The sequence below is a fragment of the Ctenocephalides felis genome, unplaced genomic scaffold, assembly GCF_003426905.1.
Source record: "Ctenocephalides felis isolate EL2017-DRISC unplaced genomic scaffold, ASM342690v1 CF-g0.4_SCAFFOLD_03570, whole genome shotgun sequence".
Taxonomy (NCBI): Eukaryota; Metazoa; Arthropoda; class Insecta; order Siphonaptera; family Pulicidae; genus Ctenocephalides; species Ctenocephalides felis.
This window is the reverse complement of record NW_020539724.1, coordinates 10,137,523-10,156,939: the sequence shown is the minus strand read 5'-3', so window position 1 is coordinate 10,156,939 and position 19,417 is coordinate 10,137,523. Positions and strand designations below refer to the sequence as shown.

The 19,417-nt window shown below is 28.6% G+C and overlaps 2 protein-coding genes across 2 annotated transcripts; one reads left to right on the top strand and one right to left on the bottom strand.

Annotated features, from left to right (window-relative positions):
- Window positions 1–3,780: 3,780 nt before the first annotated feature.
- LOC113382752 (LIM domain kinase 1-like) lies at window positions 3,781–9,704 on the top strand. Its single transcript, XM_026620980.1, has 13 exons — window positions 3,781–3,857; window positions 4,138–4,222; window positions 4,336–4,581; window positions 4,902–5,102; window positions 5,309–5,401; window positions 5,682–5,814; window positions 7,123–7,412; window positions 7,486–7,714; window positions 7,773–8,030; window positions 8,103–8,339; window positions 8,422–8,576; window positions 8,646–8,965; window positions 9,035–9,704. The coding sequence occupies exons 1-13, from the start codon at window positions 3,824–3,826 to the stop codon at window positions 9,628–9,630; spliced, it is 2,877 nt and encodes a 958-aa protein (XP_026476765.1). The 5' UTR covers window positions 3,781–3,823; the 3' UTR covers window positions 9,631–9,704.
- Window positions 9,705–11,885: 2,181 nt separating this feature from the next.
- On the bottom strand, window positions 11,886–14,912 carry LOC113383194 (UNC93-like protein). The gene is made up of 8 exons (XM_026621439.1): window positions 14,751–14,912; window positions 14,541–14,659; window positions 14,095–14,384; window positions 13,588–13,804; window positions 13,180–13,339; window positions 13,004–13,108; window positions 12,174–12,336; window positions 11,886–12,106 (listed from the first exon to the last, which is right to left on the bottom strand). The coding sequence occupies exons 1-8, from the start codon at window positions 14,910–14,912 to the stop codon at window positions 11,886–11,888; spliced, it is 1,437 nt and encodes a 478-aa protein (XP_026477224.1).
- Window positions 14,913–19,417: the final 4,505 nt, after the last annotated feature.

Genomic DNA, 19,417 nt, shown 5'->3' with positions numbered 1-19,417 from the left:
GTTGAAATTATAAAGGCAATTAATATTATTTGCTACCGATTCTTGTTTAATTTCTCAGAACTATGATTTATTACTTTGTTTTTCGAACAAGTATTATTCTTTTGTTTTTAAATTTGACTGCGTTTGATTTTGAACGTAGTGACCCTGAAAATTCTAAAGAAATTCAAATATAAACTTAATAATAGTAATCGGTACTTAATCCAGTTTATTAGGTCTTTAATTATAAACATTTTTGACCAAATAACTAAAATGTGAAATTAACTATTTTTATTACAAATAATAATTATATATCAATTATAGAACAATGTTTTTCCAGCCTCACAATCAATTCTTCATAAAGTTTATTTTTGTGGCGCAAAATAGACTATTTTTATTACAAATAATAATTATATATCAATTATAGAACAATGTTTCTCCAGCCTCACAATCAATTCTTCATAAAGTATATCTTTGTGGCGCAAAATAGAATTTTCAATATCTGCTATCAGATTCCTAACTTCCTTGTCTAAATGAGAGGTCTGATCATGAATCAAAATTTTCGAAATAGTTGTCAAGGTTTCTTCCAACAAATGAGAAAAATGGCAATTACTAAACTTTCTCAGGGGATTTGTTGCACGTTCTGCAATGAACTGCGTTTTTTCGTCCAATTTGTCAATCAATTGAAACCATGTTTTTAAAAACATCAAAAATATCGGCTCTAAAACTATAATCCCTTTCTTAATTTCAGATCTTATAAGATAATGTGTATAATTAAATTTGGCCAATGGTTCTAAAATTACTTCATTGTGCGTTGCGTATTTATAAAAAGCTGATAGGCAATACCAGGCATCATGATAACCAGACGTACATAAAAATTGTAAAGTCGCCGCAATGCTTTGGGCATACATGATATCAGTTTTTGGATTTTTACTCCACTTCAATGTAACGATAGTTGCAGGGCATTCTGAATCTAAAATGGATTCAATTAAACGCAAAGAACATTTGGTAGAAGCCGCATTTTCTGGTCCACTCCATAAAGATAGTAAGCGACCAGGATGTAAAGGAAGTGTTACAGTTTCTGGCGATTTCTGCAACCTGGTAATCGTATTTAAAATTTCCCAACAGGCAGTTGCTACATTTGTATCTTTGCACATAGTATTCATGTCAATAGCTGTTAAAAATCGAGGTTTAGAAATTACTTTTTTAAGTGCTTTTTGATCATTTCTGCTGTCCATTTCGCATAGAATTATATCCATTAACAAGAGTGACTGATTTCTGAAATCTTTGTCAAAGAGTATTTTCCGAGTGGTTTGCGGATCAAAGCATCCATTCCATATTTCCACAAGTTCATACAAAACTTTCTGAATATTTTGTGTCGAGACTTTGGCTACTGGCCAATTAATGCATAAACGTAATAAAATCATAATTTTTTTCTGAGAATTATCATCAGGTAAAAACTTACTTAAATAGTTCCAAATAACGATTGAACAATCTTCTAGTTGTTCTTGATCCGGGCTTGAGGTTAACAGTATGTTGCTGCAAACATCAATTATATCATTTTCTTTGCTACATATTAAATCTATTAATATTAGCCTTGCCATTGATAAATTTTCTACAAGATGTTTTAAGTGGGTATCAGAATCATTGTTTTTAGAGATGGTTAAAATGAAAAGTTCTGATAATAAATGTTTTGGCGATAAGGGGTTAGCAAAGGCCCATAATAATAAACTAAAATCATTTGTATATAAATTTCTTATATCATTCTTCATGATTGCAGCTAGTAGCCAGTTATTTGCAGCTGTAGTTCCTTCAATATGTTCCCGAGTGGATGCTGATAAGTAACTACAAGCAAAAATAAACCATAAACATTTTATTATTATTCTAGGTATTTCAGTAAGTTCTTTTAATGAATTTATGAATACAACTAAATAAGGAAAAGTATGTTGAACAGCATATCTTCGATCAGATAAAGTCCTCAGTTCAAAATATTCATAAATCAGTAAAGCAGTAACCGCCAATTGGGAGAAGCAATTATCTGTAAAAATTTGAAACCAACAAGAAGGATCTTCTGGTAATTCTAATAATCCTTCCATAATATCTGCTTGAAAGATGGTAAGGCCCTTTGAACTTAATTCTTGCAAGTCATCTTGGGCCAAAGAAGTCAATATTTCAGCAGCGCATTCTAAGCAAAGAATTCTGGAACCCGTGTTAGCAGGCTCTAGATAAATTATTGTTTTTATTCTTCTAAATATTCCCATACTATTTAATCGATTTGCTAAATCAACTCTATATGTTTCTGCATATTTATTATTAAAAAATTCAGTTATAACTTTAAGAAATGGTTTGCTATGCGGCAGAGGATCCAAATCGCATTCTGATGATAAATATCTAAGGGTGCAAATATCAATAAAAGTATCATAACAAATTTCTATTATTTGGTTAATTGTTGAAGCACTTTCGCGGTCCTCGGCGCTTTCAAAAAATGTATCATACTTTTTGGAATTAATATTTGATAAAGCTTGCATTATACTACTGCAAATGGTATTAATTTTATCAATCCAGTCAAAATTATGACTATATTTTTCATATGCATTTTTGAGAGTTCTAATTGCATCGTGAAACAATATATACAACTTCCTTAGCATATTTGCTTTTTCATTCCACATAATCAATGGTAAAACAGATTCAAAAATTTTACAACACCATAATGACACATGATTTACCCCATTATTTGATTCAAATAGTCCTTGCAGAATTTGTAGTACATATTCAATTTCAGCAGCATTTCTCTGAACATTGCAATTAAATTTTACTAAACCAACAAAGATTTTGTTTAATACCTCTAATGATAAATCAAGTTCTGATTCACACTGTTTCTTTAATATAAATGAAATGCTTAGGGAAGTGACTCGCAAAACTGAAAAGACACAATTTTGCGTATAAAAACTTTCGGAATCACTGAGATAATGCCAGCATTGTAAAATAGATTTTATGATAGTAAAATCTGTTGTTGCGAGAGCCTCGCAAAGAAAATAAGGTAAATCTGATTTTATGAAAATGTCACATGTTATAATGTACTTATCTTTATCAGGTTTATGAGACGTTAGTGTATACTGTATAAATTTAACAGCATTTGATATTTTCACATTGTTTTTAGAAGATAACAACGATTTCAATTCTTCTATGATTTTGTTATCAAAAAATTCATTTCTCATAACATTTCCACTCATATTTTATCACAAATTCCAGATTTTCATGATGAAACTCAAATTATTGAACAATTTTTTTGAGCGTTTTTAAGTTTTTGACTGTTGTCAGCAGTTAGTTTAATTTTTAATAAACGGCTGACAACACTCAAACACAAAATTAATAACGCTCTAAAAATGTTATTTTATTCATTATAAAATATTTTAAAAATCAAAATATGTTATGTAAATAAACATAATTAGTAAAATTCATTTATCTTAAATTATTAATTAGAACAATCGTGAAAATGATCTCATACCTGTCTGAAGTACACCCCTGTACCTGGAGAAATTTTATTTTAATTTTTTTACTAACAGTTAAAAGATATTTCTGTTTAATTTTATAATGCACTAAAGTTTTTTTAACGAAATATTTTAATAACTTTACAAATATAATATAATAAGTGTATATTATTTTAAATTTAAATATTTTTGCTGGTTGCAAGTATTGCCATATCTGATAGAAAGTATCGATCAAGTTGAGGATATGTTATCAGAAATGGCAACACTGCGGTTTGAAATGCGTCACATTCTTCTTTGCTTACAGACCTGTCATTTTATGACAGCGCTTCAACACAAGTGGTTGAAAATGTAATCGAATGTGTAAAATTATGGATGAAAAATCAGATTGCGGTAAAAATAATTAATGTTTTTCAATAATATTACACACGAATTGTATTTTCAATGGTCTTTATTGAATTTTTAAACTATATTTGGTTTATCATATGTTTTCAACATAGTTATTCGCAAAAACATAATCAGATGCGTATGTCTCTACTTAATGTGTGACTTAAAAGTTTAAAACTAGTGTTTTTACTGTGTTATAAATATTAATAAAAATATCTCAATTTGAATTTAGTTAAATTTGGGAAATTAAAGTGCAAAAAATGTCATAACAATTATAAACTTTCAGACACCTGCGCTTGTTGCCTTAATTTACTGGATGAAGAACAATATGTATCAGCATTGGGTCATAATTGGCACTTAGAATGCTTTAGGTAATATAAAAATTATTACATTGATAAATAATCATTAATCTTTTTTTAATTTATTAATGTGAGCCAAATCTTCATAATTCTGATTTCAATATACCTTATTGTATTTGTTTTAGATGCTCGGCATGCGATGCCTCTCTTTCAAATTGGTATTTTGAGAAGGATGGTTTATTGTTTTGTCGTGATGATTATTGGACAAAGTATGGAGAATCTTGTCAACAATGCAGCCAAGTCATTACTGGACCTGTCATGGTTGCCGGTGAACATAAATTTCACCCAGAATGTTTTTGTTGTTGTTCTTGTAATAATTTTATCGGTGATGGAGAATCATATGCCCTGGTTGAGCGGTCCAAACTTTATTGGTAAGTTATAAAATATTATTACTTTCATATAGTAAAACATTTATAAAAGTTAGCAATTCAAAAGCTTATATGTTATACATGAAGTTTATCATGTTTTTTTTTAATAAGATCTGTGTAAATATTATGATAAAATTATGCAAATAGTATCACCTCAACTGATAAGACTTATTTTTAGATAGGTGACATTTTCTTGTATTTTATTATATGAAACAGAGGTATTTAATGTGAAATATATTTTATTTCTATGTGTTCCAAATAGTTTCGTTAAATGAAATTCAAAATTTGATGTGATCTTATTATTTGTGCATTTAATATTCAAGTGGTCAGTGCTACAAAAAGCAAATGCAACCTCTGGGTAGAGGGGCAGTCACTCATTCCATACGATTGGTGGAAATACCTCCTACGAATGAAAGTACTCTCAATGGAGTAACAGCTCCAAGAGGCATAAAACTTTCAGTGGATAATCAGAAAGGTGCACCTGTGACTCCAGACTTAGCATGCAGAGGTGTCAGAATTTCAGAGTAAGTTATAATTCATATTATTAATCCTCACCACATTAATAACAAAACAAAGGCTTTCGCAGTATAGGAACTTGAAGCATTATGTGAAAAGATATAATAATGTTTCATATAATCCATCAAATGACTATCCATTAATGCGTTGCTGGTATTAAAAAGAATTAATATTGCTTTAAATTATGGCTTTTATTAACGTTTACAACTTCTAGGTTAATTTGCAATATCTATGGGAAAATCAGCAAAGTAGCCTTATCTCTTATAACTTCGGCTATTGAAGTATGCTGCTCTTTAAATCGATATAGGTATAACAGATCCATTCATGTTTCCGTAAAATTATGATTAACTAACAAGCTTTTTAATAACTAGTATCAGAAAAAAATCAAACATTTTTATATAATTTTCTTTTAATTTTATGTTAATCCCTTATATAATAAATTTAATTGGTGAAATTTGAAAACTAACTTATATATACAAGATTTATAAAAAAATATAAGACATTATGAAAATAGTTATTATACAAGTAGTTTATAACAAAGTAATATTTGTCAATTATTAATATTCTTCGTCACTTTCCGTCTCCAGGTTAGATGTAGCCTCAGAACTGATGTCATTACATATTGGTGATAAAATATTAGAGGTCAATGGAACTCCAGTTCGAGATGCACCTCTGGAAAATATTGAGAATTTAATCAGATATTCTGATACAGTGTTGCAAGTAAGTGGAATGAACATAAAAAAAATTGCATCCTATAAAATTTAAATTTAATAATACTTACAATTGGTGAGCTCGATTATATCTATCACCTGCATGTCGTAACCAGCCTTTGATAGCTTGTTGAATAGCATACCTTGTGCTCTTTGTGCTGGAAACAACTGCCTCTGAAATAATTTTTATTAACAAATTAATTTTTTACATATAATGAATTACTTCTTAGACAAAAACATACCTGTAATTAAGATAGTACATTCAAGAAGAGAAAAGTTTCTCTTTCCTTTTCCTCCTACCCAACTGAACTCCTTAGCAACTTTGTCAGTAAATACCTTTTTTAACAAAGCAGTTGTGCCACATTTTGCATCACGTCCACCATACCTTTGCAAAATTTGTTGCTATAATAATGAATTGTTGAAAAAAATTATGTTTGCATAATAAGGCTAGATATATTATATTTCATCTTATTTCAACTACATAATATTTTTATGTGATAAAATACCAGTTCTTCTCGAACATTTTCATCCTTCAAATAATCCTCTACAGATCTTAGCTCTTTGAAAGTTTTTACAGGCAGTTGCTTGTAAATTTTTTGAGCTAGAGAACACTTTTTTGTCTTTTCTTTTTTCAGAAGTTTGGAAAGTTCTTTTTGTTCTTGAGATATTTGCTTTATTTCATGACTCATTTTGGCTAACATTTCTAAAATCATCATATTGCTTTCGTTTTGTGGAATAGTACCTTTGAAATGGAACATAAATGTTAATGAATTCTTAATAAAAATACAAACAAATTATGACATGTAATTTTACTTATTTGGTTGTTTGACCGAGAACTTGTATGTCTCGAGTATTCCTCCTCTGTAGGTTCAAGAGCAATATTTGTTTGCATTTCCTCAATTTCCCAATCACGATCATATTGCTTCTCACAAATAGAGCATATGTTTTTTTCTATTTTTGTAGTATACATAATTGTAAATGTAACGCGATAAATAATACTATAACATATAGGTTATGTGCTTTATAACATGTTTAAAAATACAATAATCAAAAAATGTCAATTTAATAAATAAACTATTTGACAGTTACTGGCTATCTGTTAAATGTCCCATTAACGACTCAGAAAATTTGTTTGTAAATTTTTAGCGCGTAATGTAGCATAAATGACATTTGCAGGTCGATCTGTTGGCGTGTTATAAACTGCGTACAACTTCATTCCAATAGTATAATTTGTCCGTTAATATTCAAATTACTCGAATTATTTTAAAACAATGCATGTTATCTCGAAGACTACATTTTTAATATTTTAATTTCACAGCTAACTATAGAACACGATCCAGAATCTCTTACTAGACGCCCTTCATATACTTGTCCAGTAATAAACAAAACTACCTTATTAGAAAACAGTAATTCTGAAAAATTGAAAGCACTTGATAGCCCAAAAAGTAAAGAACGATTGTTTAGAAGACGAGATGAGGGTTACAATACTTACTCAAGGAGTAGGCAAATTCGTAGAAGGCATGCTGTCGATAATACTACTAAAAAGAAATCTGCAGGAGGGTTAACTGAAAAAGAAAGAAGTAGTAGTATGTCAAGATTATTAGACGGGTAGACAAATTTCCAACAATAATATACTCCTTCATTTACATTTTATTCAATTTTAACCTAATTTTTTACACAGATCACCATCTACAAGTGATGGCTTGGATTTGTCAAGAACGCGGTCGTTTCGTGTGGAGCCTAAAACACAACGTGTGTTTAGAGGTAGTGATTTGGTGCAAGGTGAATTACTAGGTCGGGGGTTTTTTGGCCAAGTATTTAAAGTTACCCATAAAGTGACTCAGGAAGTTATGGTTCTCAAAGAGCTTTATCGAGTTGATGAAGAAGCTCAGAGAAACTTCCTTAAAGAGGTATTATAACAATGTTTTACTATTATAATTACATATTCATGTTTGTTTTTTAATATAGGTTGCTGTGTTGAGATCTCTAGATCATGTAAATGTTTTAAGATTTATGGGTGTCTTATATCGGGATAAAAGACTGCATTTAGTGACGGAGTATGTACCTGGTGGAACTTTGCAACAGTTGTTACATGATTCAACAACAGTTTTATCTTGGGAGCAGAAGGTTACTTTAGCAAAAGACATATCTAGTGGAATGTCATACCTACATGCCCAGAATATTATTCATAGAGATTTAAACAGTCACAACTGTCTTGTAAGAGAGGTGTGAATTTAGAGAATAAAATTAGCCAGTAAAAGTTATTATTACTTCACTAAATTAAATTATAATTTGCAGGATAAAACTGTTATAGTAGCTGACTTTGGATTGGCTAGAATTGTGTCTCAGGCTCATTCGAATTCAATGACAAGAACTTCTTTATCACCAAATGCAAATGGCTCAATTTCAAGAAGGCCAAGAAGAGAAAGATATACCATTGTTGGAAATCCTTACTGGATGGCACCAGAAATGATGAAAGGCAATAAATATGATGAAAAAGTGGACATTTTTTCTTTTGGAATTGTCCTTTGTGAGGTGAACTTAATTTGAGTGTACAATATGATATTAAAAAATTACTAGAAGTTATTTATTGCATCTGATAACAATATTTTATTAGATCATTGGACGAGTTCAAGCTGATCCAGATTATTTACCTCGTTCTGCAGATTTTGGATTAAATCAAACTGTTTTCAAAGATAAGTTTTGCTCTACTTGTCCAATACCATTTTATAAGATTGCATTTTTGTGCTGTGATTTAAATCCTGATAAGAGGTAATGAATATTCTCTAATCAATACCTTTTGAATAGATAATTTTTATACATATATTTTACCATTTGCAGGCCACCATTTGAGGTTCTAGAGGTGTGGTTGGAAGGTATGTCAATGCATTTAGCGGTTGGTTCTGAAATTTCAGAAAGCCTTTTATTCGATGTTGAGCATTATAAAAGTCAGTGTAGCACTCCACAAAGCGGTTCTCAAAGTCCTGAATCAGGAACCCAATCACCTGGTGGTGGAAAATTGCCCCATAGCTCCAGTAAGGAAAAATTATTACAAGCAAAAAGGGAAGCTATGAAGAGTAGAGATAGTACCATGGAGAGAGATGAAGTTTTTGAAGATAACAAAATCTCAATTGATATAAAAGATCCTGAAAACAAACAAGGTATAAATTTTTTATTTATTTTATTTTATCAATTTTCACAATTTTTGAATGTATTAAAAATTTTCACAGACAATCTTATTAAAGAAAATATAAAATCAAAGAATTCAGGAGGGAAGCAATATAATTTAGTATCTGATTCAAGTTCTTCAGAAAAAAATGGCAATCCAGTAAATTCATCCAGACAAGCAAATAAAACAGAAAATCCTAAACAACAAAATAACACTCTTTCATCGGATTTAGATAAAAAATTACATTTCAAAGTAAGTAAAGATAATTCTAAACCTAGTACATTTTTAGATAACTCTAGTTTTCCAAAAGTTTCCTTAAAAAAACACATTTTTGATTCTGATTCAAATAAGGATAGTAAAGTCAAGCTTAACAGAAGTAAACCAGTAAACTTGTTACATGACTTTAATAAAGCAAAAGATCATCATAAAACACTAGAAAAATCTGAAATATTAGATGATAATAGTATTAAACTTACATTCCCTAAACACCCTAGTTATAAAACTGGTTCTACATCAAAAGGAAAGTATGTTAATTTGGCAAATATTATGCAAGACAATAATATTAGGGAAAATGATTCTTGTTCGAGTTTTTCAAATTTGGGCAAAAATTTGAATTCTAATAGAAATTCAAGAGTATTAGAAAGTACAGCCTTATAGTTGTTTTAAATATCGGATAATAATTTTATTTTATTTTTTTCAAATGTAAATTCAGGCTGCAATAACGATTTCAGGGTACAAGTTTCAAGGTTAAGAAATTAAACACATTTAGCAATGCATTTGATAAACATTTATTTTTATCTAAATAAACTTAACATTTTTGGCATTCATGTTAAGTTATATTCAAATTATAACTTATATTCATAAATATCTATAAGCGTTAGGTTTTATTACTTCACTAATTTGTGACCATAATCTTTATAGTAAAAACGCTGATAATTGTTATTGCTGAAAAATACGCTGGTTCGATAAATACGCTCTAAAATTAATAATTATGAGGAATAAATTTTCACTGTTAAATTATTTACATAAGCTACCTTTAATTATATTTTTGAAGTACGCAATAGATTTCAAATCCGTTAAGTTGTGGCGGGACAATTCCAAAATAATGTGATTGAATAATTTTATTTGTTGTTAAATGTTGTGACTACCGATGGGGACAATAAATAATCTCTATTCGCATTATAAACAAATAATTAGACTTCATAGTATATAAACAACAATACTTTTATTGCTTTATTATTATGTTCTTTTTAAATAGAATTTAGGGGAGTAGTTTTAGGTATTACTTTAAAATTTAATAATCTGTGAAATTTAATATTTTCTATGAAATATGAATGTGATAAAATTGCTTGTGCTAAGTAAAAAAAATATTTTTCTTAAAAATTGAATACTTAAAAAAGTACAATAATCTGATCTTTTTTAAATCTTACTGTAAAATGTGACTTCATTCACATTTGAATAGAAAATTTGAGTGCATGCTTGTAAAACGCATTTAATTTCAAAATATCTAAACTAAATTTATTACAAACTTAAATTACAATTCAAGATAAAACTTCATTAATTCCCAATAAATCATAATCATAAAAAATTATATATTCAATCAAATTCGATGATACTTTTCATTATACGAATCATATATGTGTAGACTGCTATATTTTTACTTTATAATGATTGTTGAATGATATGAACTGTGATATCGAATAGGCGATAATTATTATATAATATTGAAAAATATTATCGCTAAAAACTTAGTCGTAATGATTATACATTAAGTTTTACTATATTCAAAAATAGGCTTATAACCAGCATAATGTAAAGACTAAATCCATAATTATTTTATGAAGAGAAATTAAAAAATTGTGCAATTTTATCAATCTTAATAATAAGTAAATTAATATTCAAGTTACATTCCTTGTTACCTGCATTTGAACAGGGTTTTCTATGCAGAAAGATTTATGAAATTCTTTCCCAGTTCAGTGATTTATTTGTAAAAAATCTTTAAGACAATTATAAATTGTGCTTAGTGGATATAGATAGCTAATATTATTTTACTTAGATTGAGCATGTGCCTTATTTTAAATGCATTTATTTATATTGTGAAGTAAGAACTGGGTTTAGTCTTAATATATACTTAAAATAGCTTATTAATTAGCTATATATATCTACGTATTGATACATTAGCTAAAAGAATTTGCAATTAAAAAATATATGGTTAAGAAAGCAAACATTCCACTTATAAAAAAAATGATTCCAATGAAATTGAAGCAGTATTGATATATGATAAGCGTGATAGTATGAAGAAAATGTAATATTTTATATTTTCTTCTTTTAAAATGAAAATAATTCAGTATTTAAAATTCAAAAACTTTTATTAATTTTTTATCTGCGATATTTGTCAAAATTCTAAATATAAAATACAACTTTTATTACTACATATGAATTAAATGAAAATTTAATTATAAAATTTAATTTTATATTAATAAATATATTTGCCATAATTTATAACAAATAAGTTGGAGATATCTCTGTTGAAAATATCTCATTGAGGTTAAATACATAAAATGTATTATTAGTAATAATCCAATAACGTTATTTTGCTTTTGCTAAGAATTTAATTGACATTAAATTGATAATGATAATGAAATATAATATTATAAATACACGTGTATGTTTCATTTATTACCCTGTCTGAATTATGAAACATTACTTGATTATTTTTATATTTCATTACTTATTTTCATTTCATCAATGAGTTTAATTAATATTTTCAAATACCCTGTTAAATCATCACAATAAATTAATAAAATTTTATTTAACTTATTTAAAACCAAATTTGAAGCTGGTAAATGATGGTCTATAATTCTAACATTATAAAATATAGTTCCTAAATAATTATTTCCTTACTTATATCATCACAATTTAGTATTTTTTGTTTGAGTTTTTTTAATGGATAATTCTGTCGTTACATATCCTACTATTCCTATCCAAATAACCAAAAGTAAAATATATAATTTAATATCAGTTCTTAAAAACGTGCTATAACCATATGTGACAATAGACCCCACAGCTTCCCATAGTCGAAAATTGCTATAAGCTGCTTCTTCCCTTCCTGGGAAAAGTATCCCGCAAAATGCTGGAAATTAAAATTATTTCAATAACTTGAATTTATCTTAGCCCTATTATTTAATATTATGATTTACCATTGATCTGGACGAGCCAAACACCATCAACAAGGCCCCAGGCGCCAGAAATAATAAAATAGATGATTTTATATTCAGCATTTGGTTTCCAAGTCAATAAGCAAATTGCTATCATTGTATGCAGAATTGCTGCTGAGCATATTATTGGCATTCGTCCGGTTATCTAAAAAAAATCAGTATAAAATTTGAATGAAGTAAAAATTTTATAGTGAAGTAAATGGAAAGATGGAGTATAATAATATAAATATCAGGAGAACAGCCAGAAAACGTTATAGGTTGGAGGTTTGGTTCAGGCAATGAGTAGATGTGGGATTTTGAAAAAGTGCACAAAACACTGGCTGGATAATGAAGAGAAGAAATTTGACCATTTTGACGAGGAAGAAGATTCAGTAGATCATTGAAGAGGATGGTGTTAAATATTAGAAAAAACGAGTGTGTCTGCAGAAGTTATCTTGAGCAGTTGGAACAGAAAGAAGAAGAAGTTATTTACTATTTGTCAAGAAAGTCAAGAAAAAAGCAAAACAGTAGGAGTCAGTCGAAGAACCAGCGGAAGAAGAATTTAGCGTTTGGGGCTTATTTTACATTGCGTATGTCCGTTTAATTATTTTTACACTGCTTTTTGCATTAGTTTAAATTTGGTTTGGATGTTGCGTAATTTAAAAATTAGTTTAAAAGAATGTAGTAAATAATTGGTTGTATTGTAGTTAGTGTATGCCGCTGCTTTCGGCTTATAATTATAACAAATAGCCACATTATACATTAACAACACTTATACGTATTTTTCATATTTTTCCATAGTTATTTAATTACACCATTACATCTTAATTTACCTTAACTAACCATCCTAAGACAATAGCAGAAATTGCATTGCATGCACCATAGCAAATCATAACGTAGCCTATATTGCTGATGCCCCATGCGCAAGACACATACGCCTAAAAATAGTAAAATAATACTTATTAATGTATTTTATTTTTATACTAATTCATTTATTTAATATACTAACGGCTGTAAAATCGGCCCCGATAAACGTTTGCGACATTCCCAAAAGCATGGTGATAGGAACCATCAAAATTTGCCATCGTACTTTTAGGAGTTTTATTGTGATCGCTAATAATTGAAATCCTTGTAATCCTGTTCCACTTCCTTTGCGATTTGATTCATATCTGGAAAAATCTACAAATCTATAAATATTATAATAGATACTTTTTGAGAAAAATTTGAAAAAAATGATTAACTATTGTAGTTGAACCGCCATAGAAATATATGAAAATATTTTTAATTTTTAAGAAGAATAAAATACAAGATCTGGCAAAAAATCTAGTAAATTTGGCTCTTCAAAACTACGGAATTTATATGTAGTTATTCTATTAAATGTGATATTAATAATTATTTTTATTATTTATTAACTTGCCGATCTGATGAATCCACAAAAAGTGCGACGATCAGGCAAGCTGTAACCATGCAGGCAAGATAAATTCCTGCTATTGTATAAATTTTTTCTGGTGATGGTGGTTCCAAGTTTGTATTTCCCGTAGAAATTGCTTGTCCTGGTAAAAAATTTGCTCCACACAATTCTAATGCATCAGGATCTATAGTTATGTTGTGGGAATCCGTTCCGGAAGATAAAACTGGGAATAGAAAATTATTAAAATTATTGGTAGTACACAATCCTTCAAGCTTATGCATGAATTTTAAAAGTATCATCATTAATATTAAGAAGTAAATTGTATATTATGCAAATGTGGTGTGTCTAACAAATTATTATTAGGTCATAATATTTTTTAATTTAATCTTTACTCAATACTAAAAATATTATTTTATTGCTTGCTTTTTGTGAGCCTTAATGTTACATTATAGGAATATCTAACCGAAGTGTATTTTCTTATTTCAGTATTATTATTATGAAGAGATCACTCACCGATAGATGAAATCAAGTTTCCCCAGATCTGCGAGAATTGAAAAATCATGAAAAATAGGCCAAAGAACCTGACCACCAGTGCTTCTGAATTTTTCCCGTCGGTGATTTTTGCATAAGCAGCTGCTAAAACAGTCAGGTAAGTGCATTTTGCACACCATAATGGGCCACCTCCAAAACCCACACAAAGGGCAGCCGGTATCATCGTTCCAAAACTGGGGCCAAATTGGGCAGCTATGTAGGGCATGTAGGTGATGAATGATACTGCCATCGTCCATTTGCAACCGAGCCATCTGAATAATAATGGATTTTTGTTAACATTTAAGGGTTGTTAACATAAATCAAATTTTTGATTGTAGTCAGTTTTTATCAATTAATTTAAGACTTCAATTTTTGTCTATATTTACTTTTTTGGTATCAATTATTTTTTTTTTGTTTCACTTACTTACCCGATCATAAGAACTGGCAAAAATAAATTAGACAATACTAAGGAACCATAAATTGTTGCCAAAGAAGCTGTACCCAAACCTGCACTTGCGTTTATGGAACTTTGAAGATTTGCTGCGCCCTATGTAATAAATAAAATGTATATATATATATATATATATATATATATATATATATAATTATTTATTATACAAATATTACTATTTCCTTACCATAAATGCCGTAAAGTGGATCATAAATGCGATGCTCACTATACAAACATTTTTCAATATTCTCCATTTTTCTGTCGAGTCTATAGATTTCTTTTCACTTATAACTTCTTGTTTGTTCTCAATTTCAATATTTGATATAATATTCAGTGTAGATTTTTCCATGATTACTTTTTATATCTATTGGATTTAAACGCATTACTTTCTTATTGGATATAGTTGAAGATTCCTATCAATATCCTATTGGATTCCAACCCTATATGAATCCAATAGGATTGGATAGGAAAAAATAGAATGATCATAATGATATAATATTAATATCACGCAAATTATACCTATAAGAGGTTTCAGATAGCTTATTATTATTTTTGCAGTTAAGATCTAATAAGCGGGAAATTAAAGATTGATTTATTTCTATCGCATTGTTCCAAGTAATTAATATATTTTATAGCTGTATAAAATTGTGTGATTACTATAGGTTTAAATTTGCTATTTTTATTAAGAGGTAAAATGAACAGCTTTTTAATCAATATTTCTTTAACCCTTTCCACTCGCAAATTGCGAGATTAATATGTATTTTGTCGCATCCGAGTGGAAAGGGTTAAATTTATTAGATTATTTTTGTCTATAATCCTAATCTCGCGAAATTTCATCCGTCTGCAGATGAAAATGATCTCATCTATTTCATAACGTTAGCTTATTGCACTTTCTAATTATTGATAAAAACAATACTCGTTGAATATTAATCACATGGACTTTTTTATACCTTGTCAATATTTGTTAATGATCGTCTAGAATTAATATCGTGATTAAAATGACAATCAAACAAATTAATAGTATGCATCCATGTGATACGCCTGATGGTTTTGAACTATTCGTTTTCCCATTATTGCAAATAAATAATTTCTTTGTTTGATTACACAACAGATAGGTTATGATATAAACTTTATGATTTAGCTATGATGTACTTCAAGATAAATAAATTTACAGTGTAGTTTTTGCCACAAAACATGGCAATAAAATGCCAAGGTAGAGTAGTAGATTCAGCCTATCATCTACAATTGAAGAATCGAGTGCAATCATTGTTTTTATGTGATCTAATTTGCAGACCCGGTTATTCCATGAAGTAAAAGTTTGTTAAAAATGCTTTTGGTAAATTGTTGGATGTTTAAAGGACAAATTGAGAAGTTGGGTTAAGGCCAAATCTAATTAAAATAGTCTTTGTATATTTTGATCCAAGTATCAATTTTTTGCTTAAGAGATTTTTTAAATTTTGCAATACTTGATTTGAACAGTTTGTCGTTTATTTCAAAATTGGGAGAAGTAGCTGCTTTACCATTGCATCATAATAGCAAAATTTGATCATATTCAAATTCCATCCCTTATAGGTTGTTAGGATTTTGGTTTTTAATTGAAATTATTATAAATAAAGGGAATATTAGGGATAAGTTTGAATTGATCAACTTCAACTGTTTGGAGTAAGATTTTCCTGAAATAGAGAGCAAATATTTGTCCTGTTTTCCGCCATTCATATCTTGTCAAGATTCTAATCTTGCTTGGCATTTTGTGAAAGTTGCAGAATGTTATATTAAATATAATTAAATATTGTACAACAAAATTTTCAAGGATATATATTATAATAAAAAATATTAATGAGGTAATTGAATTCCTAATAAATAAATAATTTCTAATTTATCGATCATTAAACAGTTCTTTAACTGTTTTGTGCGTTTCACGTTACATAAATTAGTAATTCTACGCAGTTTTCTAAGGAACGCATCAAGAAATTTTATTGCAAAATATTAGTACTAGTGATTGTTGAATGAGACTAAATTTGGAAAAAGTATGTGTGTGTGTGTGGGCTGGTGAAAAATTTAAAAGCCTTTCGATGTATCTCGATGAGGACTATCGTTTCTCAGTTTCTTTGTAATTTGGGAAAAAGTGTTAAACTTTTCGTCCACATTTAAGCTAATACTACCAAATCGATTTTCAAAAATCAAAAATTGTTCGGAAGATATTGATTGGGAATGATACTGATTAGTTTTAGGTGAAAATCTACCGAGCCGTTTCTGTTGAAAAAAATTTTAAGCCGATTTTTATGGAACTTTTTTTGGCGATATAGATCATGGTCTTACAGAACTCACTGAAAATTTACGGCCTTACGACAAGTAGTTTAATTTTAAAAATTCATCAAAATTTCAGACGATTTACTTGGTTTAAAGATAAAGTGTTCGTTCGTTTTCAACAATGTGTGATAAATCCACTCGAAATACTTTTAATCACTCATGAATTAATTTATTTTTTATTGATTAAGTCGATTATTTACACATATCGGGAAGTTCATGTAACTTGCCTCAAGGCAAAATACCAATACCAACTAGTTTCAGTTTGTTTTTCTGGATAACTAATATTATAATTCTTTTGTTTTCCAAAATAAAAAAATAAAAATTTATTCATGACCATTTCTATGTTTTGGGCATATGGAATGCCCCCTTCTTCAGAATTATTGATGTGTTGAAATTAAAGAAACTTAGGTAATCGCTTAATTAAATTATCAAATTATACACTTAATAAAAATGGTTATACTTTGAATTTATCGTATTGTTCATTACTTCAAAGATTCTGAAGATGGGGATATTTCAAATTTCGAAACGTAGAAATAATTATGAGTGAAAAAGGTTATAAATGAATTTCTTCAAGTTGAAAAAATTATACTTATAAATATTATGTATTTGTAGACAATGTAATTTACACTTGATTTACTTACCACAAAATTAATCGCACTAACATTATTTTTTAATTCCTCATTTATTTCCAAGTTATAAATATTTTTGGAACGTATAAATCAACGTTCACAAATAATTTTTCACCAAAAACTTCCAAAAAATTATTGAAAAGTTTGTCGTTCCAATTTAATTAAATTACAGAATCACTATAATTTATGGATGATTAATTTAATTAGCAATATTCATTAAAATTGGACATTGAATTAGTGGATATTTATTATCCGAACATCTGAACGGTTTGTCTGCAACTAAAGGTCTATCAATTAACCTGCATTCTTTTATTGAATCTTATAGCACCTGAGTTTGTTTAAATACCGTGAAACAATGCGAAACAATAACAAATGAATGATTATATATTTACAAACAGCCGCTCGTGTTAGATCTCTATAATAAAAAATTATTCCAGCTGAGTAGATGGTCGTGACAAAAGACTAATGTATATAAATTGCATTACATATGAATTGTTTAAAATGACCATTAGGATGTTTGTTCTTTGTCCGGACTACTGATGTAATGTTGTATCCTTGTTGGTGATTAATGGTTTAAGTTGATGGCGGATTTTAGATGACGAGTAGGGTTGGCTATTGGTGGATTATGCATTTTTATAAATATTTTTTTAAATATGCAATACATATTTTTGAAGTAAACGAATATTATAGAAGTTATTAATCAGCAATTACTTCATTTCTTTAATGAAGGTCCATTTCTAAATGCTAATTACAATGACAAACCGATCATGTCATATTTGAAGTATCACTTTAATTACATTGTTGATTTTAAATATTATACATATTTTTAATGCCATTATAAATATATAATTTATAATTTATCTTTATATAAATGTGTATAATGGTTGACACTAATAAATTTGTGCCCCACGAGTGTTACCATATTACTAATAAACATTATTGAAAATTGTTATATGACGTATTTATGTTTACTTAAATGCCATCTTGTACAGTAGCAAATAAGTTTTACTTCAATCGCGTGTGAACCTTACGCGCACTCTTTTTTTAAATTACATTTTCATTATTTGTGGCTTCGAACTTTGTAAATTTTGTTATATCATAGTGAGATCAAACTGGATTCAAAAATCTAGGAAACATAGAACTAATTTAGTAACTAACTAGTAACCAAAAATCTGGTTTGCTGATTTTATATTTTCTAGACTTTTTGTGTCATTCGAGACCAAAATTAGAAAAAGCATGTGTTTGATCGTGTATGTGGTTCAAAATTTGACCTTTCGTCGAGGTTTTTTTCAAAAACGCCTGCTCCTGAAGACGAGTAGGGTTGGTTATTGGTGGATTATTTTTATATTAAAATATCTGGTTTGGTAATTTTATATTTTCTAGACTTTTCAAGTCATTCGAGACCAAAAGTGGAAAAAATATGTGTTTGATCGTGATGTGGTCCAAAATTTCACCTTTCGTCGAGGTTTTTTAAAAAATCTGCTCCTATTTAAAAATTTCAAAAATAGTCGAATCTTCTTTATGTCTACTATAATTAACAAAATGTGCAAAATATTTCGTTTACATTTAAAAAGGAATAAAAAATTACATTTTTTTTCGTAATTAAAAAGACACGTAATGTTATCACGTATCCCCATGGGGGAGGGGGTCTAAAAAAACTTAAAAAATCGATCACGTGATTAATGGCCCTATTATAGTAGTGTTTTAATAATAAAAGTTCATTAATACTTGGAATAAAGGCTGAAAAATTGATCACCACAAATTTAAAAATGTTTAATTTCTTCGATTTATTGATTGTAGTCGATAATTTACATGAATCCTGAAGTTGATGAAACTTAGTTCATCTTAGGTGCTGGTTCTACATATTATAAATACTTCTTGTATCCAACTTCCTTAATAGGAAGGTGTGGCATTT